Source organism: Ptychodera flava, chromosome 1 (genome assembly GCF_041260155.1).
Source record: "Ptychodera flava strain L36383 chromosome 1, AS_Pfla_20210202, whole genome shotgun sequence".
NCBI lineage: Eukaryota > Metazoa > Hemichordata > Enteropneusta > Ptychoderidae > Ptychodera > Ptychodera flava.
In genome coordinates, this window is record NC_091928.1 from 4,379,494 (window position 1) to 4,399,762 (window position 20,269).

At 37.0% G+C, this 20,269-nt stretch overlaps 1 protein-coding gene across 4 annotated transcripts in view; it reads left to right on the top strand.

Moving 5' to 3' along the window:
• Positions 1 to 14,248, top strand: part of LOC139121721 (doublecortin domain-containing protein 1-like) — a 67,034-nt gene extending 52,786 nt beyond the window's left edge. For 3 of the 4 annotated variants that reach the window (XM_070686880.1, XM_070687054.1, XM_070686967.1), the window contains 10 exons: positions 413 to 619; positions 1,706 to 1,883; positions 3,676 to 3,789; positions 6,013 to 6,195; positions 6,636 to 6,737; positions 6,842 to 6,978; positions 7,336 to 7,434; positions 7,613 to 7,838; positions 10,092 to 10,201; positions 11,192 to 14,248. In XM_070686880.1, coding sequence (XP_070542981.1) covers positions 413 to 619; positions 1,706 to 1,883; positions 3,676 to 3,789; positions 6,013 to 6,195; positions 6,636 to 6,737; positions 6,842 to 6,978; positions 7,336 to 7,434; positions 7,613 to 7,838; positions 10,092 to 10,201; positions 11,192 to 11,293 — 1,458 coding nt within the window. In that variant the 3' untranslated portion in view covers positions 11,294 to 14,248. The remainder of the gene's footprint in view (positions 1 to 412; positions 620 to 1,705; positions 1,884 to 3,675; positions 3,790 to 6,012; positions 6,196 to 6,635; positions 6,738 to 6,841; positions 6,979 to 7,335; positions 7,435 to 7,612; positions 7,839 to 10,091; positions 10,202 to 11,191) is intronic. The other variant, XM_070687144.1, reaches the window with a different exon arrangement.
• The last annotated feature ends 6,021 nt before the right edge of the window (positions 14,249 to 20,269 follow it).

The window sequence follows — 20,269 nt, forward strand, 5'->3', positions numbered from 1 at the left end:
GTAGTATGTGCCTGGAAACTTTTACTCAAACTGTCCTCCAGGAATCTTTCAACCATTCTCTTTCAAAATCAAGAATAAAAATCAGGGATCATACTGCTAGAGAAACAAATTACCCAAGATTACTGATATTAAAATTCAAAATGGCTGCCATTCCTGTGTTAACTCTCTGGAGAAAAATAATACTTTCAATTTAATAGTGGTAAACGTTTTCTCTCTCCAAGGGCTTCAAAATGAGCCCCTACAAGTGGTAGATTAGCAAAGAATTGTTTAAGTTCGAGAGTCATAACACCTGTCCCTGAGGCGCATTCATCCTTAAGCAGCACAGAACTTTCTCACACTATGATACCAGATGAACAGAGATGCAGACACTCAAATTTTAAAAAGGAATAATTTATCTGTGTAATCATTATAGGTTGATCTGTCTACCTATGAAGCTGAGAGTACACTCAGAGAATGGGAAGACCAACTGAAAAGACTGAGAACTGTAACCAATGCTAGAACCATAGCCAGGGAGATTGGAGCTTACCAGCCGGTCATTTCAGTCAGAATTCTGGCCTACAAGAATGGAGAGGGAAGGACACAACCTCCAGAGTTAATTATTGGTTCTAGCATCTGTGGGGTAGGTTGAATTAACCCCTTTTTACTGCTTCAAATATGAAACCAAATAATTTTTGTTAACACCATATCAAAAGATGGAAACTTTACTCTTCCCGTGTTCATTTGTTTACTCTGCTTCTCAACTGTTGCTGGTATTTAAAGTAAACAAGGCAAATACAATACAGAGTTATTCAAAGTCAATACCCGCATTTTGATCTGAGTCCATCATATGTAGTGTCCTGACATACACAGCTGTCGTGTTGTTATTAAAACTGCACAAAATTCAGGGTATTTTTACAACTTGTTTTTGTACACATAATTAGTTCTAGTGACATAGGACTGGATTGTTTTTTATGTTGGCATAGAGAGTTAACTTTTAGCAGAGAGAAAGTTTAGACTGAGCTCACAAAAATAAAACTGGCATACATTGTCATAGTGTCACTATTTGTAAAAGTTGATATGCCTGTACTGTGTTCATTTGCTTCAGGTAAATTTACTCAATATGTCACATAGGATACCAGTACATCTTGCATTTTAAATTGAGTGTCTCAACTGAAATGTGTTGTACAAGACCCAAAATATTCCTAGCTGTATTACAGGCATCTATCAATATAAGATTGGTAGACTGATTATTCTTATAAAGTGAAAGGGACGTTTTATCAGTAAACATCAATTGATTTGGTTGGGTTTTTTTTGCTCAATCATGTCAGGTTTTTCCCACAGTGTCCTACTTATATGCAAATATACCTTATGATTACTTCCATGAGTTTTACTGCTGCACTTCCTGACAATTACAGTATCTTTAAATGGTACAATGACTTAAATATTGGCCTGCAATTTTATAACAACTAAATGAAGTGTTTCTTTGATAATCATCAAGTAACATACCTGGTTACAAAGCATTACTGGTAGATCAAATTTAAAACCCAACATGGAACAATCAAAACAGAGTATTGTCAGAAGACTGTTAACAAGTCTAGATTAATACTCAATTACTGTTTGATACATGGTTATGAGTTCAAATGATATGGTTGGGCCCAAGGTAGAGGCAGCATTCAGCTTTCCTGAAGTGTATTCATCTCTGTTTAAACCTCTTTGACACCATCAGATGCTGCACCAGTGTACCCATCGCCTTGGTCTCAACTCAGCAGCTCGTAGGATGTACACCAAAGATGGAACGCTGATACTGTCTAAACAAGACTTCATACAGTGGGCTGTTGAACATTACATGGCAGAGACAAAGAAACACAGCAAATCAGAGCAAGCTAAACAACAACCTGAAGAAGGTATTGACTTTAGAGATTTGTTTACCTCCCTCATCCCCCTCCCTTCATCCCTCCCTCCCCCCACCCTTGAAGATCAATCATCAATTTTCATGAAGACACGTCCATCATCAGAGTTCAAAGTTAAAGTTCTTTATTCATATACCAGAACTCAATGTTGTAATGACCTACTGTTTCATATCAATTTTAGTCAGTCTTGAAAAGTTCAAACTCATAGATTTTGGTCCAGTGTACAGTTTTCAGTGATTTCATTTGGAATATACAAATACAGACGTAAACTTCGAATTTGTTTTAAATGTTGTATTGTAAAGTCCATTTTTACAAATGAAAAAAAGATACTCATTGAATGATAAATCAGACAGGAATATAAAGATCTTTTAAAATTTGTGCAGTAACACAGACATTTAATCAATGACAAAACCCTGAAAGAGACTGTCTGAACTGACTGTAGGTGATTCTGAACTCATTGAATGCAAATGGATATCGATAGGTATGGTGTGTACATGTACAGTGTTGTCTGCGTCATGATGTCTTAAAGTCAGTGAATAGGAATGCATTTAGTATTGTGTCTGGTCAAATAATACCAGTGGTACTGGGGGTTGATGTACCAAATTTGTAGTACAACCTTTTACTTGTGTTTTGGTGAATACTGAAATGAATTAAAGTATAGAAATGTTGATGTGTCAAGCATTAAAAGCTGATGGAATAGAGAAACCAGTTCAATGAACTAAAAAGTATCCCTTGAGTTTCTTGCTGTAAAATTTGCTATGTGGTTGTTTGACATGCTTTATTTTATATATTGTAAGTTCTAATTCAATGCATGGTTATAAAGAATTTGTAACTGAGTTTATAATAATTCACATACACCAGTGTTCATATCACAGTAAATCAGTCACACTCAATAAAGGTAAGATGCTTTGACTTGTGACACCAAGCTGTCACTGCCATCATTGTTGTCTGGCCATAAATGTTAATTTCAAATATACTGTAATTTCTTTCTCATTCTTGTAAATATCACTGTTTCTCTCTCACACCATGAAATCTCATCTCCATTCTTTATATGGTCAATATTTGTACACTGGAAGCAAGTTTACACTTTCATAATATTGTCAGTGTGTTATGTTTTGAAGTCCATAGGCAGTGAAAAGAGGATATTGGGACTCTAATTGAAACAACAGACTAGAAGTTGTATTTGAAAAGTTAAAAACAAGATACTTGTCAAATTCAAATTCAAATGTTTATCAGTTCTGTAGGCGTCTCATTCCTTTTACATTTCATAATTTGATACACCCAATATGCCATCATCAATCATTTAGATGGTTGTATTTAACTTCTGTAAAATCCTCAATAACAGAGATTTTTTTTCATCAGTTTGTCTCTCTTCACCAGAAATTCCGTATCAAGAATATTTTTCATTTTGATAGTATCCAGTTAGTGTATGAATATAAGATAAGACATTGATTAGTTGGTTCAGGAGGTATGAGCAATACAATTATGGCTATCAGGAACCTTTGCAGTGAAAAGCTGTATCGTTACAGACTGTAGGCAAGTGTCGATGGCGTGGTTTGACATTCTGACCTTAAAATATTTGAAAAAATGTTGAAATCTTTAGAGAATCATCATGTGCATCCTTGTAAAAGATCAAACGGAATGTGTTCAGAGGCTATGAAGTGAATTATTGTGATTTGAATGGCCAGAGTATTGTTGATGTAGGCATCTGTGACCACAGTACTAAATCTTTCTCTCTGTATTCTGTGTCTGTTTGTCTTACTATTTGCCATGATGTGTATTCTAGGTGGTCACATCAAGGACAGCCTACCTTCTAGTAAGTCCGACAGTCAGGACGGACTCAATAGTGCCTTGCGAGATTTAGTTCTAACCGCTGAAAGTAACGGTGAAAAGATCATTGGTATGTCTGCTATACTATCATTCTGCCTGTCCTGTCTCAAGTCAATCCATTTATTTATGATATGTTGCAATAACCATCCTGTACTCTAAAACACTAGATGATACGTCAGTGGTCTAAAGTACGGTGGTCAGTGGTCTGTAATTGGGTATTTATGCAAATTTAAATGTTAAAAATATCAACCAATGAGCTAATTCTACTCATAGAAAGGTTTCTTAAACATGAAATATAAGTATTTTCAAAAATTGGTATTTTTGCCACAGATAGAAATACTCAAAACTTGTATCAAGTAAAACAAAAGTGACTCAAACTTCAGGACTTCAGACAGGCAACATTTTCTACTTCATCTTCCAAGCAGATAAATGTTATGTCTTCTTGTACTCAGCTCTTCTCTGATAAACCTCTGTATGTCATCCTGTTCTCTTACTTTTCAGAAATACATGTCATGATTTAGTGAAATGAAGGCTTATTTGGTGTAACAAAGGCAGGGTTAATTATCTGTAATCTTTTCGCATTGCAAACTTATATTGCTGCAGTAACATAGTTCAATTTGCATTATTGCTGTCTTGCTATCATTTGCTGTAACTGAATAGAATGTCTGGCATGTTTGTTCCAAAGTGAATGTACAAAACTAACTAACTATATATATATATATATATTTATCACATGAACTGGCCCGTATCTCCACCTGTGTGACGTACACCAGCACAGATAAGAAATCCATATTACCCTGTTGTACGTCATCAACCGGAACTTTTTTCCTGAAACACAGAATTTTGACAAAAAGGTGACCCGGCGCGATAAATCCAGATATGGAAACATAGAAGGCATGTCCAACGAAATTCCAAGTCGTTTAAGCTTTAGCTATTCCCAAGAATCTTGGACGAATATACCTAACAGCAAGAATCGAATGAGGATATCATCGATCATTTGGCTCAGTAACGTCACTGCTCCAGTCGTAAGGCTCAATGTGGACGTCGTCGTACCTGGCGATCGCCAAGCGACGTCGTACCTGGCGATCCCGGTTGGCGATAAACCCTAAAGATACACCTCAACGAAAGTTCAACTTAATAAATGAGTACCGTATAATCTTCGGGAAAGCGACATAGAAGGCACAAGCATAAAGTCATTCGACGAGATCAAACCTGCAGCGGAAGGCTGTAGTGAAGACATATACACTCTGCAGTGCAGCGCTGTAGAATCCGATTTATTTTGAAAGTTGACTGGACAACACTCACTGTACAACAGAACAGAGTTCCCATCAAGTAACAAAATTGAGATGCACCTACGGGCGATACGTGTCACAGCAAACATCAAAGTCCATAAAACGAAAACATTGATTGACGACTGAGATGGCCACCGGCGCGGCGGAGACCGGTGACGTATACGGCAGTGCCAACAACAACAAGCGTACACTCTGTGTGTCATCGATCTGAATCTTTCGGGCTCGCTATAAGGTCGTAAACTTGTGATATTTTAAAAGCCACAGCATATCTAAGTATGATAACTACTGTTTCGATAGTGCCATTGTATTAACTTCATAAATGTAATTGTAAATATTCTAAATAACTCAAAATACTATGCCTATCCGTCGGTAGCACGGTACGGTGAAAGCTATGGATGGCAGACTTGCCTTGGCATCGCTCCAGCGCGAGACAATGATTGACACGCGCACGTGACCGAATCCGAATGTCTGATTGGTGGAGATACCTTTCGCTGTAGCGAAATTTCAGCTTAATCGGATTTATGAATGAAAGTATACCTGTAAACATTTGCACATCTCCTGGGTGACGGGCCGCTTTACTCGTTAAATGAAAGTAATCCGCGTAAATAAAACACAAAATCGCGATAAAAATCATGCAATTTGTTAAAATAATTTTGATCCATCCACATCAAAGAAAAATAAGAAGACTGTTCATGTGATAAATATATAATCCCATGGAATTTTTCTCTGTTTGACGTCATCGTATACTCGTGTTTTTCGCGGAGCCGCACAACTTCTTAACACCCCAGTATCAAGGATGCCAGAACATTGGGTTTTCACAGATCACAGGCCCCGGCAGTTGGGTCATGGATGCCAGCTCATATTGTTATATCCAAGTTGCACATTAAATATAATTATGAAAGGTGAAAGTTTTATGAAGTATCTGTCCTTGATGTTGAACCATGTCAATCAATGATGCAGTTGACTGTCTATGCTCACAAGTGTTCTGTCATGTTCTACAGAGAGACAAGAGAAGCCAGCTAAGCCAGCTAGACCATCATCTGGTAAAAATACAAGTAATCTACAACGAAGGCCAAGCTTTGGCAGTGGTTCAGATCTTAGGAAAGAATTGACGCTTCATGCAGTTTTGAAATCACCAGTTGAAATGTGGATATCCTGTGGAGAACCATTTGTCAAACCACAGAGTAAGTTACTTTCTGATGTGGGTTAGAAGAAAATGAGCTGATTTTTCTCAGATTATTTGACATTCTACTTAAAAATAGTATTACTTGTATGTAAGACAGTAGTAGTGTTGTTGTTCTTATATAGTTTTTGTTAACATTTAAACTAAATTCAAATGTATCAACACTAAAACAATATCATGTCAATGATGAATTGTTCATTTAGCAGCCGTGGGTTTGTATGGGTCATGTGATGTCCAGGGTCATGTGACATCCTTGGTCATGTGACATCCTTGGTCATGTGACATCCTGATTCATATGACATTCTGTCTGATACATTACATCCCTTTCAGTCTGTAAAATCATGCTTTAATGACTTTTGATAGCAAAGATTGTGTACAATACTTCGTTCCATATCTTAACCATAGTAAATATTTTTTTTTGTTTCTTTTTTCCCGTATCAGCTGTTGACAAGCTTCGAGCTATCAGCTCACAGAACAGAGAGGTGAGAGCTGGAGTCAGTGTGGAACTGGACAAGGAGAAACATGTTCTTCGTCAAATGCAAGGTAAGATATTATCCTTATGTATGGTATGTTTGCATCGAGTTTAGTGGTGGCATCAACAGTTGCCATAAATTTGGTAAACTTTCTTTCTCTTCTCCACAAACCAGGTCGTCGTACACACGGAATGGACTACCCAGAGCTAGTGCCCACCATGGACACTGAGAATCCTGTACTAGTGGAAGGGGGATGGACACAGCCATCATACCAGGAATTACAGAAATCAGAACAAGTGAAAAGGCTTGAGGTGAGATATCTGACTTTGCTCTGTGGTCATAGGTCAAAGGTTACAGTTCACAAGAGGACTTAATAGAGTATTTGTTTAAAGTTTGAAAAACCCATTACCAAGCACAGCCTTCCCACTATGTTGTTTTGGTACTTTTTTGTTCCCAACACCTGATATATTACATTTTCATGTATCTTTCAAATATAGTTTTTCCAATCTTCCAAGGATGAAAATGGTAACTGTTTCAAAGCAGTGTTAGTTTTAGCGCAGCTGAAGAAAGAGATTTTAAAGTTACAAGATGATTACATTTGGCAAAAAAGTCATGTCTTTTTTGTAGGTACCTGAATAATGTAAGATAGTATTTTCTGATTATTACAGAATGATTATCAAATGATGAAACAAAATCAACTGAGAGATGATCCAAATCTGACCAGCAGTCCAGAAGTGTCTAGCAGACTCTACAGGCAATCACAAATGGTAAGCACAGAACATCTTTGATTCTAAAACTGTTCAATAACATTTTCAGCTACTGTGTATGGTCTAGCCATATCTTTAGAACTTCATATATCACAGTTTTACGATGATTACAACAGAAAGTGAACAACTCAGAGTATGAAACCTAACGGGCTAAGACACTGTGTTTTATGTTTTCCAGAAACGAGTATACATCTGCCAGAATGGTGATAATCTCCAGAGGGCGCTGTATGCATGGGGAGAGAATATGGAGCAACTTTTGGAGAGTGCCACATCAAGGTTAAAGTTACGTAACCCTGCCAAGAAGATCTACTCTACAGATGGACGAGCCATTGAAGATTTTGATGAAATTGAAAAAGATCAAGTCTTGGTTGTGTCTTCTGGAGAACCATTTAAAGACAGCAAAGGTATGACGCTTAGATCCATTTAAAGATTGCAAAGGTATGACGCTTAGATCCATTTAAAGACAGCAAAGGTATGACGCTTAAATCCATTTAACGACAGCAAGGGTATGACGCTTAGATCCATTTAAAGAATCCCCTTGACTACCAAGGCCAATGTATTCCTATATACCAGGCCCCTTATGTAAATATTGATAAAATCTTGGGTGTGGTCATTGCATGAACACTGCTTAGAGTAAAAATTGAGTAAGTACCAATAAACCATATATTTTCTGAATCAGCATGAAATTTCCCACTTTTTAATACATAAGTTTTGTATTTCCAGGTCACGTGACTGAACACATGACACATCATGTGACCAGAGTTTGCAAAGAATATGAATAATAGAAGCATCAGGACAGGTTTTGAATCCATAAAATGATGCAAATTTGAATACAGTTGCAATTTTCATGGCATTGTCTTTACATATATGTAATAATAACTACCCTTTACTTTATTTATAGATGTACCTATTTAAGATTTTTCTCACAAAAGGCAGAGTAAATGAACCACAAACATCAGCAGCTGACATGATTCTGTATTTGAAAATCAACACATACACATTTTATATTTGTAAACACCTACTTTATGTCTTCCTTGCAGAAACATGCATCTAAAATAGTTATGATTATCAAAAAATAATTCATAATATTTAAAAATTCATTTTAGGGAAACATACATATCACATGACCAAACACAATACCAGTCATATGACCAGTCATATTGATAATATGGCTGCTATAAAATTTCACTGGCTTATGGTAAAAAATTGTATTTCCTCTAGTTTCATTCACGAATATTGCTGTTAATAGAACATATTTACATATAAATTTGTTTTCAATAAACAAACATTTCATTTCAGTACAAAAAACAAACCATAAACATCTTCGCGATCGTCCGTACTTCTGAAAACAGTAAACTATCAGCGCGACGCTTCTGTGATCAGCCTGACCTTTCAGGGTCGAGGTCATGGGTCACGATATTTGCTTCCGGATTTTGGCCATACTCGGACGTACGGGGCGCAATCACATTCAGACCAGATTGGAATACATCAATCTTACGTAGCACTGCGTGCCGACACCAAAATCACGAAAATTTTAGCGACAAAAATGAAGCAAATACGCCTATTTAACTGTGCCGGATATTTCCGGCACTCAAGGTATATGGTAATTCAATATGGCGCCGATATATCCGGCGCCATAGGTAGTCAAGGGGTTAAAGACAGCAAAGGTATGACGCTTAGATCCATTTAAAGACAGCAAAGGTATGACGCTTAGATCCATTTAAAGACAGCAAAGGTATGACGCTTAGATCCATTTAAAGATTGCAAAGGTATGACGCTTAGATCCATTTAAAGACAGCAAAGGTATGACGCTTAGATCCATTTAAAGACAGCAAAGGTATGAGGCTTAGATCCATTTAAAGACAGCAAAGGTATGACGCTTAGATCCATTTAAAGATTGCAAAGGTATGACGCTTAGATCCATTTAAAGACAGCAAAGGTATGACGCTTAGATCCATTTAAAGACAGCAAAGGTATGAGGCTTAGATCCATTTAAAGACAGCAAAGGTATGAGGCTTAGATCCATTTAAAGACAGCAAAGGTATGAGGCTTAGATCCATTTAAAGACAGCAAAGGTATGACGCTTAGATCCATTTAAAGATTGCAAAGGTATGACGCTTAGATCCATTTAAAGACAGCAAAGGTATGACGCTTAAATCCATTTAACGACAGCAAGGGTATGACGCTTAGATCCATTTAAAGACAGCAAAGGTATGAGGCTTAGATCCATTTAAAGACAGCAAAGGTATGAGGCTTAGATCCATTTAAAGACAGCAAAGGTATGACGCTTAGATCCATTTAAAGACTGCAAAGGTATGACGCTTAGATCCATTTAAAGATTGCAAAGGGATAACATTCAGAACCTTGACAATATCAGCTCTTGCAGTGTTTTTAACAAGGAGAAGTTGCTAAATTGGTCTGCAATAATCTTGTGAAATGATTTTCAGAACTGTGTGTCCATCTTACTGACTGCACTGAAAAACTCATTTCAGAATATATTATGATATTTCCCAATCACGGATATTACTAGTACCCTGGCATTCATTTCTCAAACATGCCTATTAATTTTTCCCTGGCTGATGTGACGTAGCACAGTCACTTTTTAGTAACCTATCTTTGTTGCAAATTTGAAACTTATTTATCATTTACACTTTCAGGCAACAAGCAAGAAATTGAGAGGAAAGCTGAGTGGGGTCGAATCAGAAAGAAGGAAGGTAAACATGCCACAGATATCACTGTCACAGCCAATAAAAGCCCAGCAGTGGAGGTAAGAAAACAAACCAACAAAGTATACTTGTCAAGTATGATTTCTAGTGAAAACGTGACTTCCATGATTTAATTTGGAATTGTCAAAACTTTGTGGGAAAAATTGTTTTTGGTTTGAGATGTTAAATAAAGTAGTTATCACAGACAGTTATTGAAAAAGAGGGTAGAAAAACTTAGGAAAACTGCTACTGTTTCTGAACTTATATTTGACTTTGTGTCATTTTAACCTTATTCAGTTCATGATTCCTTCATCATATAGGCAAATGTTCAATCTAATTCATTTTTCAATGCAATCTTTAGTTTTGTCATTATTCGCAGAACATGCTGACATACCTCTACATTAAAATGTAAATTATCTTGATTTTCAAAAAGTTCTGCGTTTGTTCACTATTCATCAAACACTCTTCCTATACCGTATATGACTGGTATTTTGTTGATACTTGTAGAAATCTCCTTGTTAGCCATCCTTGACTAAGCAAACCTTTGTCCTGTTAGTTTTGATTTTACAATGCTGAGACAGAAAGGTATATGAACCATTTCACAGTCATCTAGTGCAGTCTTTGTTAGGAATTACAAATTGACCAATCACTCTTTTGATGGTATTTACGCAATTTAGTATCACTGCTATACATTGCATAAGCACTAACCAATCTTTTTGATATGTTCCACTTTTTATCTCTCCTCTTTTACAAAACAGAAGCCTCTCTTCCATAATTTCAGTTCATGTTCACTTGATATCCAAGACCCAGAAACTTTCTGACATTTCATAATTTACTTTTATGCATTTTTCAAAATTTTCTCTCATCACATTTCATGATGCCTGCAGTCAGTTCCTTACAACTTCCATGTCACTGAAACAGTCTGTAATTTCTTAGGCTTGGATAGCATGATATTCTTATTTCAGATCACAGTTAACGTGTTTGTGTCTTGTACCCGCATTGTTCCCCTTTCCCCTCCCTATTACTATTTTATGTTCTCCCCCTCTCTGTAGGTTGATGCATTTGGTCCCCCAGGACTGGCCATCCAATCCAATGGCATGGAAGAGGAGACTGTTCTGACTACACAGGCACCAAAACCATCAATGGACTTCTAGTCCCTTGACACCCCTGCTTTCCAATGGAAGAGTCCAAATGTCATACAGGAAAATGACCAATCTAAGCTGCTTAATGTATAGGCAGGGAGGGTTTCAAACAATGCTACTGCTTGAAGGTGGATGTTGATATATTTAGTTTCAATAAATGTTATTTTATCAAATCACCGATTACATGGAGTCAGACAGTGGAAAACAAAATCAAAGTCTAAAGTGAAATTTGTTGTGGTTTGCTTAGGCTGGCTATCCTACTTAATCTTGAGAGGATTTTCTGTCATACTTTGTTCTGCTGTGTGTAAATGCAATACTGATAGCAGAAAGCAATACTTAATAAACCAAGATCTTTTTTGCGCAAGGTGAACCTGAAGCTCACTATGCCCACCTCAAAACCATGATATTAAGTAAACATTAGGATTTCCTTGAGGGGCCTCTGACAATGTTTTGAAGTAACTGGACCCCTTAGGATTATACTATTTTGTAAAATTGTATTAAGTAGGCCCAGTGTCGTTCAGTGTTACAGTCTCCTTTCACCACAAGAGTGTGGTGAAATCCATTTGTTTCCCATTGTAAAGTTGGAGATAAATGGAGTGTAAGGGTTAAAGGTCAATTCTGTACATTTCACTATGCTAATTAAGACAGTTACATTGATAAGTAAGAGTATTTCTTTACAGTATGAGACCAGGTTTGTTAAGATTTTGTTTATCACATGATGGGAATATAATGATTAATACAGCTTGTTTTGAACATATGCCAGTGAGTTTTTCTCAAGGGTCTATTGTTTTGAATAATCCTTTCAAACTGGCTGTACCATATGAATAATTTTCCAATCAAATACAATATTGTGGCAAAATTGAACTTTGTAATTTGTATTTCTTACTTCAGGAATCAGTTTGCATACTTAAGTCATCTATACGTTTGGTAAAATAATGCCATTAATCACTACAACTGTAAAATAACATGGATTTTATATTAAGAAGTAATTCACAGCACTCCCTGTAAATATCATCAATGATCTGTCATTTCATGTTGTGCTTTCAGAAAGCCACCATTATTAAAATCTCATCCCCAAAATGTGCAAAAAACACTGTATCAAAATAATTGTCCCACAAAGACCAGATAACTTGACAAAAATATTTGTATTGCCCCTGTTGAAGAAATGGCTGGCATACCCATAATGCATCAACAATATTGCATGAAACAGACAATATGTCAGCAAGCTGTGAAAAATGGATATGGCAGCAAACATTGTTTTCTAGCAATGTATGACGAGTTCATGATAATTATATACAGTAATAGACGAATATTTTAATATCCCCTTTAAAATTAGAGCAGTTTGCAATGTTGCTCACAAAAATAGGCAGCCATGTTGATGTGGATATGAAATACAGTATAAAGGGCCATGTTACCATATATGGAAGTTAATCCCACCAAATGCACTGTTAAAAGGACAGGGTAAATTACACAATTTTTTAGAATTTCTCATCGTAGCAATCACACTTGAACTTACAATACCACTTTTACAAATCATTACAGAACATTCAAAATCTGCAAATTTTTTTTTATTGATGCTGTTTGCCAAAATATTTTGACAAGTCAGTCACAGCAGTCTATTCCCCAACTAGTGTGTCAACAGCACCTTTAAAAATATTTGATATGTAAATATTATCTTGTTTTTACTGACTGTAAAATGCCAATAAGTACCATGGAGGCAAATAGAACTCAAAAGTAGACCCAGTTTTTTAAATCAGAGTTGTAAATGTTTTAAACTACTTCCATGAAAAATATAAATTATTAGTTGTAGGTAAATATTTCCAAAATGCTATCTGAATATTTTTTTGTGATGTAATGTACTTATAGAGATATTCTTCCACAGTTTTTCTCCCAGCGAATCATAAATGTTGAAACTGAATGCTGCAGATGGTCAGTTACTGAGTTACTTTACTGCTTTCACTATCAGTTTTTAAACAATTTAGTCAAACTATCTACCGGATAATGTTTCAAGATGTAAGTTGAGAAGTTCCATAATAAGGGTAATAGGGTCACATACTTAGTTCATCAGCAATTTCTAAAATGCTTCAGCTTTTCACAATACTGATTTTGGATTGTACCATAAGTCGATTGTGAACACTCCATTTTATTTTGGCCAGAGCAAGTGAGAAAGCCTACAGGTTCTATTGTGGATAGTGAATGGTGAGAGGGCTCTCTAGTTAGAATGGTAGAAAGGACAAGAAAAGTGCCCTCTGCCAGTTAGACTGGTAAGCAGAGACGGTGTACTAAGTCAGTGAGTTCTACATTGAGGGCTATTGCCAGTAAATGCAACAAGGAATTACTAGCGCAATGCCAGCCTCTCCCCATCAAATGTAGACAATTAAACATGATATCAATTTTTCTGATTTTCTGTCTTAAACAATTTGTATTACACCATATCGCTCTGTAATAACTTGTCTCTGCCTATCACCTGCTTTCATCAAATAGTTCATTTTCTTTTGAACTGAGAAATCTGTAAAGATGCATTTTTAGCACAAAAGAAATTTTTGAAAAATCCATGTATGCAAAATTGTCAGTTTCTTTATCAAAAATAAAATATAAGGATAAAATAAAAGCAGTTGATGTACCGACATATATACACTTTTTTAAGATTGTAAAAAATTTGTATATCATAATTTGCTGTATGTCATTTTTCATTATATCGTATGAAAACTTTCTTTTTACAATTCATTGCTCAGTTTTTGCTAGGTGTAAATATTTTTAATATGCGACTGAAAGATCATAGTTTTATTTTTGTGTGTTTGTAATCACAGGAGCAATAATGTGATTCTTTGTTTTTGCTGTCCAACCCTTCATGTGAATGGTATAGTCCATTTGTATTCCATTTGGATGAACCATTTTGTAGCATAGGGGTTATGGCTGCTGGTTTGTAAAAATTTTAGATATCAATAAATCTTCGCTTCCTGTCAATTCTCTGTCTGTGTTTTTGTTTCTGTTGTTATCAAGTATTGGCAACAGGCTGTGCGTTTCTGCTGGCAAACTTGTAAACTCACAAAATATAGCACATAGATAATTTGTAAATGTGAATATTGGCAAAAAATGTCAGTTATTTGAAAATGAGACTAACATACAATGCTGTGAAATTGTCATTGCAGTCATATAGTGTAAAATTGAATAGGAAGTAAATGTAAAATTGCAACAACTGAAGTAAAAATTAAAGATTGTAAATTCATATTTTTCATACTACAATGAACCCATAGATCATTATCTCTCACAGTGTCTGTGATATGAACAAAATATGTCAAACAAGACAAACAAGCCATTGTAGTAAACGTCTAAAACTTTAATATCACATATTTACTTTTATAAATGACGAGGCACACAGAAGTAAGATTAAAGTTCACTTTATTGTCTTGCCAACTGAATATTTAAGTACACTGGTGTCAGTGTTCAAAAGTATCATGAATGATTCAAAGAGACGTAGCCACTGTTGTTTTCAGTGATGAAGTGCTGTGTTCTGACCAGGGGAGAAATGACATCAAGATATATTTTCTTTCTTATTTTGCTTGGAAGTTTGTAACTTATAACCACATAAGTTTTTAAACCATGAAATTAAGGAAACTTTGTCAATAAGTATGAGACATTGTCATTGGTGTTTTCATACCGGGGTCAAAGGTCACAATGTGCCATTCGAAGTGCATCAAGTCAACTCATTTGATATTTGTTCATGTTTGTTTTATCACCTTTGAATGGTAAGTTTATATTGTCACTCGATTATTTTCACAATACTTTCTGAGTATGTCTGAGTAGCTACCAAACTATTCCATACAGATACATTTACCCCATATGTCTTCACATTCACCACAATACTGTACTGTGTTTAATCAATTGTATCACATAATGAACTGAATTCAATTATCAACGATTTCTATTCCGGCACAAGAGATATATTCCTGATGAGATTAAACAGAAAATTGTTTCAGCTGATTTAAACAAAGGACTGCAATGCGTGAATTAGATAGATAAATGGAACAATAGGTGTAGAATGCCAACAAATGAACCTAGTTTGTGGACTGTAAACCCATTGAGTTTGTCATCATATACACAGCTACATTCAATGAAGTCCAACACTTTCAATTGTGTGCATAGCAGTCAAACTGACCCTGACATGATCCAAACCATGGACATACCACATCCATGCCCTAACTGTCTACATATGATGGTTATTTTACAGGTTATTTATATCATATTTACCTGCTATCACAAATTAAATGCAGACTTTATGTAGGCATGTCCGACATTGACAATATATGTTCATGGAGATAAAAAAGACTTTTTTACCTCCATGATAGGATAACAAACAAAGCCATATTGTATCAATATTTCTATGTCAACAAATATGGCTTAAATATTGCAATATCACCACGATCGGCCCATTGCGTACAAAACAAAACGAGGCAGCGACAGGCAATGTATCCGGAAATTCAGCTTTCTAAATCAATTTTTGTTCCCTTTCAAAAGTTGAGTTCATTTCATTTTATTTTAGCCATTAAATACTTTAACTGTGAGGTATTAAGTAGCACCTTGCAAATTGTATCTCTCGCTAACAGACAAGTGATTTCAACTGTATGCTGTAACATTTCCTTTGTAGAAAGCTTGTGCTTTTTGTAAACACATTATTTGCAAACCAGTTTGCTAATAAAATCTGAACACTGTGAAATAAGGTCTCACTACAAGGCAAGCAGGGCGTGACAGGCCGAGACACAATGACTTTAAAAGTTTTTTAAGAATTGAACAATAGAGATGAAAATAATTCCATACCTTTTTTCGAATAATCTAGTTTGTTTATGGCCGCAAAACGGGGAACCTAGTAGCACCCAGAAAACAAAGACAAAATATTCGAACGTTACGTTAAAGAAGCGAGTGGAAACTAAACTGCACTGAAAAAATCACGTGATATAGCTGGTACTGTGGGCAATAGAATAAAGGGCCTGTCTGCGCTGTTTACGTGACCTGTCTATACTACATGTAAAGGGAAAAATTCTCCTTATTGTGAATTACTTCAATCTCCTCCGTATACATCGCCTTGTTGGGTTTATCACCAAGCCCGCTCACATATGGTGTACACGTAGAGTAACCTTTCCGTAGCAACTGAATACGCCACCAGAGTTTTGACACTAGATTGCGATAGTTCTCCGGAGTAATCCTGTTGGTCGCGTATCCCATGCTTGACAAATGGTGCGAAACTACAAGATCACGGATGCGACAAGCATCTTCTGGCGCAATGGATGGTCGGAACGCAGTGTGACGCAGAACAGGTATACCGAGTTTGTAGGCCAGGATTCCCATGAAAACGTCTTCATATCGGTACACTCTGGTTTCCAAGGCACATTCAAAGAGTTTCGGGACCAGATCTCCGGATATCAGATACGCAGTGCCCGAGCAGTACGCTGGGTAGATTGCGTAAGGCCAGTAGCCGTCCTTTGGGCGCAAGCCCGTGTCTTTGAGTGGAGCTGAACGGGACGCATTAGCGCACGCGCCGACAAACGCGCCAGCTGTTGGGATGTTGCCACGATACACGTATCTAAGTAAATTATGCGGCTGAAGTAATACGTCATCATCACACTTCATAACATATCTAGCGAGCGAACAGTATTTTTTGGCCCATTTCAGACCCAAAATTGTCTTCAAAGTTAGCTGACTGTACGAATCCTCAAAATTACCAGCCACGATATCGTTGTACTTTATATCCTCCAGGAGTATTCGATGGAAATATTCATGTTGGGTATATTTCGGGTTGCCGACTAAAAATAAAACAACAACATTTCTACCGTCGTAGAAGTTTGTATTTCCCCACGTTTTCCTTATCAAATCTCTCTGCTCAGCGTTGCTAACACGAGACGTGACGAGAATCAATAAATCGACTATTTCCATCATCCCCCCTCCCCTCATACATTTCTCTGGGTGGTTTACTGTAAAAACTAGGTCGCTGGCGCTCACTGTGTTTTCCCGAATATGTATATGTTGGACTCTTTGGACATCAATTTGAAGTTCGGGGTCAAGCTGAAACAGACGAGTGTTCTGGTTGCTGTAAAGAGCGTTGGTGTCCCTTTTTTGTAGACTTTCTCCCTGCATTGTCCACTTGCTGACGTCATTTGAAGTTGACTCACCCACCCAACCATCTCTGTCTTCGAATATCTTCTCATTTTCGTTGATGATTGGGCGTTTGAATCTGTTGACAAGCTTTCCGCGGTTGTTGCCAACACCCGAAATCGCCACGTATGTAAACAGCGGAATACTGAACGCTGCGCAGAGAAGACATGAAATCGATGCGTAGGCAACCAGCCTCTTCAATTTAACAACAACCATGTTATCACTCATCCTTGAACTATTCGGTGTTTGGGACGATACAATTTCAGGTCACATATGTCGCTCATTCTTTGCCAACTATGATATGAACTTGACACGTCAATTGAAATATAGTCAGACGTACAGAGAACAACGTACCGATGATACCCCAATGTCGCAGTCTATATCTTGCGCCATGTACGAGTAAACTTACACGATTTGTATGATCTGTTCCTCCGTTACCATGTTGGACAGTCCGAGAGAAACCAGCCGAAGTAAGAATGAAACAATTCATTCAATTAAAATATAGCGATATTTTACATCCTCGATAGTTCTGGTTTTTGTATCGTCAGTAGTACGGAGTTTAGTCTACGTTTGCAGGTTTGTGGTTTTTCAAAATCAGGACAAGCTGTTGCACGGAACGTCATCAGTCTCGACCAGTTTCCAATCCCTGTACTGTGCTTAGTTTGTCCTGTCAGTGTGTTTTGCCCCCTGAGCGGAGTCCGTGGTCGAGTCGATCACTCCATTTATAATACGTGTACTCCTCAATCAGTGAGGTTGGAAACCCAATACCACGATCTGAACAGTTTAGAGCAAGTAACGTACTCTTCAATCGACCAACGTTATACAAACATCATCAGCGTAGCAGACAGCTCATCGGTGGCTCCGCAAACATTTATTGCGATGCCAATGGTCTATTCGAGCTTGCAACCTTCATGACTTGTACACAACGACGCGTCTGTATGGGGTCTGTTGAGGCCGTGGAGTATGATTATGTAAATTTTGTATCGTTGACGGCTGTTTGTATGCAAATTTTGAGGGAATATTAACCTCATTTGACATCGCGTACAGCACTGTACATAACTGTGTGTGGTCTCTGTAAATAGTTTAGGGATAAACCATTTGATTCTGTGAGGATGGAGATTTTCAAAAAATCCCTTCAGTTATTATGAGGGGGTGGGTAGGAGGAATTGGGGAGGGTAACATTTTACAAACTTGCCCTAGGGGAGGGTCACATTTTACACACTTAGCCTGGGGTGGCATTTTACATTGCTAAGATTATGATGAATGCGAAGTCTGAGTTTTGTAAAGAAACTTGACAACAATCCTTATGAGAATTGCATTTGCGGTCATTTCAATTCGCATAGTGTCAATAAACCGCATAATTGTTTTTAACTGTGAATGGTGCATCAATAGCAGCAAACAAAGGACATATACAGCACCTACTTAGGCTGTTAAAACCATTTAGGATAAATTTTGGAACAAAAGATGCTTCAGAGACTACTGCCAGAAACAGAAACAAACAGTTGTCATATAATTGATGATGATGATGATGATGATGATGATGATGATGATGATGATGTTGATGATGATGATGATGATGATGATGATGATGATGATGATGATGATGATGATGATTTTCAATGTTCTGAACAGTGGCAGTGATTCAGACTGTAGTGAATCTACAAAAAGTGACAATGATAGTGATACTGACACCGATATAACAGATATTTTCCAAGAGACACGATCTGGTAGCGAGTGCATAACTTGTAAATCATGACATCAGTATCAATCAAAACACGTCTGAATTGTGTGATTTCCAAAGTTCACACCCACCGAGCATCCCACAAATAGTTGTGACTTCTGGAAGCATTTCTTGTTCTGTGTATATCAACTGCAGTGTCTGGTTCAAATCCTTGAGGTATGATGAAATGCCCAGTATTTACTTATTAACACATCCTATATTTGTACAGTCAGCATTGTTATTGTTGAAAACTGAATTCAAGCCTGGGTTAGAATTCATTTGTCAACGATAACAATAGTCATTACACTGTAAAGGCTTTGTTGACAAGCAGAATACTTGGCATACTAACATGCTGTAGCGAGTTGGACAGGAAATGGCATTTGATACACAGAACAAGAAAACAAAGTATGACCAAAAGTCACAGCAAATGTCCCTTTAATATCTTTATTTGTAATATAACAAAGTAAGCAGTTCTATCAAGGTTATAGACACATTTCAAACTTTGAGTTTGAGGGGAGGGTCAAATTTTAGAAAGGGACATCAGGCGGAGTGTCATATTTTACATGATGGACCCCCGGGGACGGACCACCCTCAATTTCCTCTGGCCCACCGCACCCCCTCATAATAACTGAAGGCTCCCTTAATGAAAGCAACTAATTTTCGTGTCGCTCATCCAACGAAAAGCGATCATGCCCGTGTACTAACTATGTAGCCAATTGCATTAATAACTGCTCCTATTATCCTCATGAAAGCTATATAAATGTACTGTATATGCTAATTTTACACTACTTTTTGTCCCGTACCAATTGTTGGAACCTTGTTGCTTACCTTCGACAATTGACAGTTTACCAGGCAAGTATCTAGAATGACAATGAAATCCAGGTATCATAAGTACTCTTTTACAGAAGTGTCCGCAATGGATGACTCGTTATCAGTACCTCCAGTCACGGTCCCTCAATCACATAGAGGGACTGTGCTCCAGTGATAGAGGGACCTTGCTCCAGTACTGTTTTTAGACAGAGCCGTTGGTAAACGCCTACAACAAAGGAAGTGTCCGCGGCCCGTTAGCCAATATAATGGAGAAAATTTAAATATTTATGATTAAGTCAACACCTGGG